Source organism: Cupressus sempervirens, chromosome 9, assembly GCF_028749045.1.
Source record: "Cupressus sempervirens isolate cs-2001-9-10 chromosome 9, ASM2874904v1, whole genome shotgun sequence".
Lineage (NCBI taxonomy): Eukaryota > Viridiplantae > Streptophyta > Pinopsida > Cupressales > Cupressaceae > Cupressus > Cupressus sempervirens.
Window position 1 is genome coordinate 452799107 of NC_143126.1, and position 6229 is coordinate 452805335.

Below are 6229 nucleotides of genomic sequence, written 5' to 3' on the forward strand. Positions count from 1 at the left end.
GTCCCTAACCATATATCTACGTATGACTATAACATTTTACATTACAATATCCCAAAAATAAAATATATATTTTTATCTAAATTAAACTCTTTATATTAAATTTAAAATAATATTTGACTCAAACTTTAACCGTAACCCTAACCTTAACCATGAGCATTACTCTAACCCTAACCTTAACCATAAACATAACTCTACACCTAACTCTAACCCTAATTCTAACTCTACCATAATTGGACTCTAATCCTATCCCTAACCCTAACTATAAGCATAACTCTAACCCTAGCCTTAACCATGAGCATAACTCTAACGTTAGCCTTACTATAACCCTAACACTAACCCTAATCATAACCATAACCATAACCATAACTCTAACCCTAACCTTAACCATGACCATAACATTAACCCTAACCTTAACCATAAACATAACTCTAATCTAAACCATAACCGTAACTCTAACAATAACCATAACCATAACTCTATCACCATAGCTCAAACCCTAACCCTAACTCCAACCCTAACTCTAATGCTAACCCTAACCCTAATTCTATCCCTAAGGTTAACATTAACTATAATGGTAACTTTGTCCCTAACCATATATCTGTGTATGACTATAACATTTTACATTACAATATCCCAAAAATAAAAAATATATTTTTAATCTATATTAAACTCCTTATATTAAATTTTTAAAAATATTTTGAAGCATAATTTTATACTAACTTCATACAATTCTAATTAAAAATTAATTAACAATTTTATAGTAACCTTATCAAAATAAAAAATAAAAAGTAAATATTTTTCCTATTGCGCCGCGACTACCACTAGCTATATATACCTCTATATATATTACGCCGAGAGTAATCGTTCTCGAGGCGCCTATTTTTATTTTCATTAATCCCAACTTCGATTAAAATAACTTTGGGATTAAATAAAAATAGGCGCCTCGAGAACGATTACTCTCGGCGTAATATATATAGAGGTATATATAGCTAGTTGTATAAAGGAACAAGGTAAGTAAGTTATAAGGTTCATATCTTTATATTCAAGCTCTAATATGTACTGTAGAAGTTAGAAGGTTCATTTCTTCATATTCAAGCTCTAATATGCACCTTAGAAGTATAAGTTGTTTATCATCACAAAATAAATCATCTTCTAGATAGTTGTGTGTTATAAATCAAATAATATCACGTAATTAGGAAAAAAATTCACACATTACTAGTTATAATCACATCATTAGTTGTAAAATAAATTTAACTATCATAAAAGTAGTCACCAATAGGTCATCATAAATAGGCAAAATCTTATGAACAAACAAATCATTGGGCTCCTTAGTGAAAGATATACAAGAGAGTCGCATATAGGTGACCTCATATACATTTAATAGGAGAGCTATCAATAAATGTAAAAAAAATATGTTAATGTAATATGACATCACATGAAGCAAGATACATAGACACAAATTGAAAAGGTAGATCTAAGTCCTCATTCTCACATATCATGCATGTCCAAAAATACATAATCATCTTACATAAATAGATAAAAAGGTACTAATAGACTATATGAATGACCATAAAATGAGATATACTATATGAAATACTATTTGCATAGAGCACAAAACATCACCCATGTAGTTAAAATAAGAAATTTTCTAAAAATGATACAACAAACAATGAAATAAATTAGCACCTTTAAGAGTTGAACATGAGCAATAATGAAAGATCTAATAATGGAGCACGATGAAAGAGTGGTAGAGTACTGGATCAAAGAGGAAGTGAACATTGAAATATCAAATCCCAATCAAATTAAAATAATGTAGAACAAGTAAGAGTGGATCCCAAAGTAGATATGCAATGAAAAATGTATTAAGTCTCAAAATTAGGAATAAAGGTCAAAACACTAGGCAAAATCTAGAGGGTTTACATGTCAAGAACTTCTTTATTTAATTTAAGGAAATTATATATATATATCTTTCGGATAAATATATGCAAATTTGGGCAAGAACAAGTAAATTGTTTTAGGTGAAGGATTAGAATAGATTATATCTAGTGGAATTAGATATGAAATATGATGAAGCATAAAAAAGAAAATATGCATATCCTAAAGGCATAGAGATGAAGAGGTGAACATGGTTTTTGAAACTGTATGTAAGTCAAACAAGACAAAAAGATTGAACTACTTGAATTTCATAACTATTCACTAACATGGTTGATTTTGTACCTCCAAGATCAAACCTTATCCTTAGAATCAACTCTAATTATAAAAATTACTTTGTGTTATATACTTTTTCTACTTGCAACATAGGTTTGTCTTCATATTTTAGACCAACAATAAAAGATATCAAGATTAACAAACACTTGTGAGAACTTGTTAAGCAAGAAACATTTAAAATTATGCAAAGCCCCATTATTCAATTTACAAATTTTTTGCAAGGTAGAAAAACAACACACTAGGAATATAAACGCCATAATAATGCAGATAACATGTAACTTGAAACAAAAATGTAAGAGCAGTGTAATGACCTAGGTATGAAATAAACATTTTAGAAACTCATTCTGAAAGAGTAAGATCATAATCATGTAAGGTGATGTTATGACAAGAATAAAAGAGGTTATGAGAGATGCACACTAGAATTGAGTAGTTCTAGAGGATATGATGATTCTTAATGATGACAAATGATTTATCCCTAGACGATTCAAATGTCACAAGGCTAATGTCCTTTTATACATGACTTTACACACAATTTGAATGTTTTGATAATGTGTCAACATACATAAAAAACATGAGTTGGCGTAGGCCCATATGAAGATTTGTCATTTTGAAATTAAAGGTTGAATCTACACCATAAAAATGACGAAGCTTGTTTGGACTAATAAAATGACCTAGGAATGAAAACAAATAATGTAACAAAGACAAATCAATAAGTGATAATACTATATACTTTAAGACATCCACTCAAAACTGAAAATGACATCCTTGGCAAAATAATATAAAGCAAAATCCCAAAAATATAGATATAGAGTTTCCATCCTTGCAATATTATTATTTCTCTATAAAATAATGAAATATCTAAACAAGTATAGATGGGATAGTTTTAAAAGGAAGAGAATATAGGTATCACTATGGATAGAAAAACAATATAGATAAAAGCTACACTATAACAAGTTGGTGATGGGACTCTCATTAGTTGGCCTACGAGTGGACAACTTGTGCTCTTAAAAGACGGGCTATTGTTTGCATCAACTATGGATAGAAAAACAATATAGATAAAAGCTACACTATAACAAGTTGGTGATGGGACTCTCATGAGTTGGCCTACTAGTGGACAACTTGTACTCTTAAAAGAGGGGCTATTGTTTGCATCACTAGTGTTTTACTGGGACATGTTAAAATTAGTTTTTTATCCTCACACTCAAATTTAAGTGTAAAGATGGAGCCAGATATAAGAGACAATTGGATATAAGTTGGATACCAGAATTCCGTACTAAAAGTAGCACCGTACTATAGATCCGTATAAAATTTCAATTTTACATACTAGATTGCTAATTTGACTCTCTACAATTCTTGTGATATGAATATCAGGATTTAACTGTGTGATTTTGAGTCAAACTCGATGACCCATGTGTGATTTTGACTCTCTACAATTTTGTGAAAATGCAACAGAATAATAATAAAAATGCACCAAACCAAAAAAACTGAAGAAAACAGGTTGAACTATGCTGGCTTATATTTTCTCACTTGTACCATCTTTAATATCCAAAAATATAAAAACTAAAGTGATTTCTTTTCCATTTTACCCACTGTCTAACTAGGTAGGTAGCAATCCCATCTATGCTCCACTTCTTTCCCTCATCTGTCCCAAGCTCTACAGAGACCTCTTCAATCTTTCAACTCTTTAACTATTACACCACCAAATAAAGCCAAACTCCTGTTTCTCTGATATCAGCAGCGACTCGGTTCCCCATGCGTGAGTGCCCACACGTATTGTCACATGTTTTTCCTTGCAAACATTTTGAAATAGCAGCCATAGCCAAATGTGCAATAATTGTACTAGTTAAGTAATTGAAGTGGGGACGCCACAGTTCCCAAGAACATGTGTACGTTTCTGCACGCCACTGAGCTGTAAGGCTGCACAATTCAAACAACCTCCGGACATTATTCCCATTATTTTACCCTGCTGACGTCAAGAAAAAGCTGGAGAGCAAGCTAAATCATCGAATCCAAGGACCCAATTTGACCCCTTGTTGGTGAGTCCAGGCCATGCCAGGTGGAGTCCACACCCATCCACCTTTCCTGGAAAACTGCCATTGTTTCTCTCACAAATACCCCAGTTGTTTTGCTGCTGGTTTCTTGTACCCGGTTTTCTGTCTCACCACATTCCGATTTACCCACAGCTTACATATATACGCTTTTCCAGCCTTATTTATGCCTCACATCTGATATTTTCATTCAAGTTTGTGTGGTGTAGGGATTCCACATTCTTTCTTTTGAGGTTTCTCATTGCTCTTGCTGTTACAGTAATCATTTGGAAATGGGAAGCTGTATGTCTTCTGGTCATGAGAAGCCTCTGAACTCATTGACAGCAAAGCTGGTGTTGATGGATGGGAGCATCATGGAGTTCTCTGATCCTGTGAAATGTGGTGAGATAGTTGGGAAATACTCGGGACATTTCATATGTGCCTCTGGTGGTCTCTACAGTGGTGAATACATTTCAGAGGTTTTGAATGAGGAGAATGAATTGAAGCTTGGGGAGCTCTACTTTCTTCTTCCCAATAGAAAGATGGAGTTTGTGCTGACTGATTCAGACATGGCAGCCATGCTTCTCAAGGCAAATGGTGCCACTCAGCAGAGGAGGAAATCAAAGGGCAAAGTTCAGCCCCTCTTTCATATTCCTCCTTCACAGGTTGAGGAGGAAAACCCAAATTCAGCTTCTGTTTGTTGCTTGTCAAGCCCTGTTTTAGCAGGGACAATGGGTAGCAGGAAACATAGAAAACAATCCAAGTTGGAGACCATTTTTGAGTGTTCATAAGAATAGATATATATACACATTGTAAATTTATGCTTGCTCTTTCAGCTGTGCTTCTTTGGAAGAAAAACAGCACAGCTGAAATGGAAATGTAACATTAGATGTAATCCCTGTATACGATCTTTAGGGTTTTCCGAAAAGGGTTTTGCCATCTATTCTTTTTTCTTTCTAATGTTAAATACAAGTGGAATTCTGCTACAATTCATCTTCTGGATCATGTTTTATTGGAGTTTTCTGAGGACAACAACATTTGCTTGATTCATTAAGGCTCCATATTCAAGACGGGAAAAGCACTGTAGTCAGGGGAAGGGATTCATATTAGTGTAAAACCCAACTCTGCTTGTGTGCTGTGACCCAAGTTCGAATCCTAACAATGCACAGCCCGCTCACCATGACTCCCAAAATGAGAATTTGCCTCGCCAACAAAACTGCTGTAAACTCTTTAACTTGACCTAATTCCAAGAGTTCTATGATTTGTAACAGCGCCTCCATGTGAATGATTATAATGCCGGGCTTCAAATTTCAATAACTCTTCCAGTGTGTGTTTGTTGAAGACATTCCAATGAACAGTAATACTTAAAGCCCATTTACAATTTAGCTCCGAATTTACAGATTGCACTATCAATGGACATTTCTGCAAGTGGGAAAAAAATGGAGAGAAAAGTGCCCGGTACAGTGAACTCTGTAAAATAAGAAGCAAATGATGAACCATGGTAGTCTCATAATAACAATGGGTTCCATTGGAAAAATTATTAAAACATGTGTTCTAAGATACTGATTTTTTTTTCAAAAAAAATGAAATAGGAGATCTACTTTTAAGATTTTAGAATGAAGGGATGTCTTTTGGGATGAGGCTGAAGGTTTCTGGTATGCTTCTGAAATTATGCCGTCACATTCCATACTTTTAAAGTTTTTAATTTGTTGTCAATAAGGTTTTGGATCGAGTTAAATAATTGCATACATGTAATTTTGTTGGTTGCAATATCTTATTTTCCACAATTTTGAAAATTTAAACCTTATGACTCTTGCTTATTGTATTTCAAGTACATACTATTGCACATCACTTGTACATAAAGAGTGATTAATTCTTTCATTAAGTTAATCTTTGATTTTTTTAAATGTTTATATGTCAAATCTAAATTTCTAAAATAATGAAAAATATTTTAATTTAGTTTGATTGGCTCATAATATTTGAGTCTTATAGTA

At 33.2% G+C, this 6229-nt stretch overlaps 1 protein-coding gene across 1 annotated transcript; it reads left to right on the forward strand.

Annotated features, from left to right (window-relative positions):
• Positions 1 to 4387: 4387 nt before the first annotated feature.
• Positions 4388 to 5224, forward strand: LOC149539272 (uncharacterized). Its single transcript, XM_089800600.1, has one exon. The coding sequence runs from the start codon at positions 4529 to 4531 to the stop codon at positions 5024 to 5026; it is 498 nt and encodes a 165-aa protein (XP_089656726.1). The 5' UTR covers positions 4388 to 4528; the 3' UTR covers positions 5027 to 5224.
• Positions 5225 to 6229: the final 1005 nt, after the last annotated feature.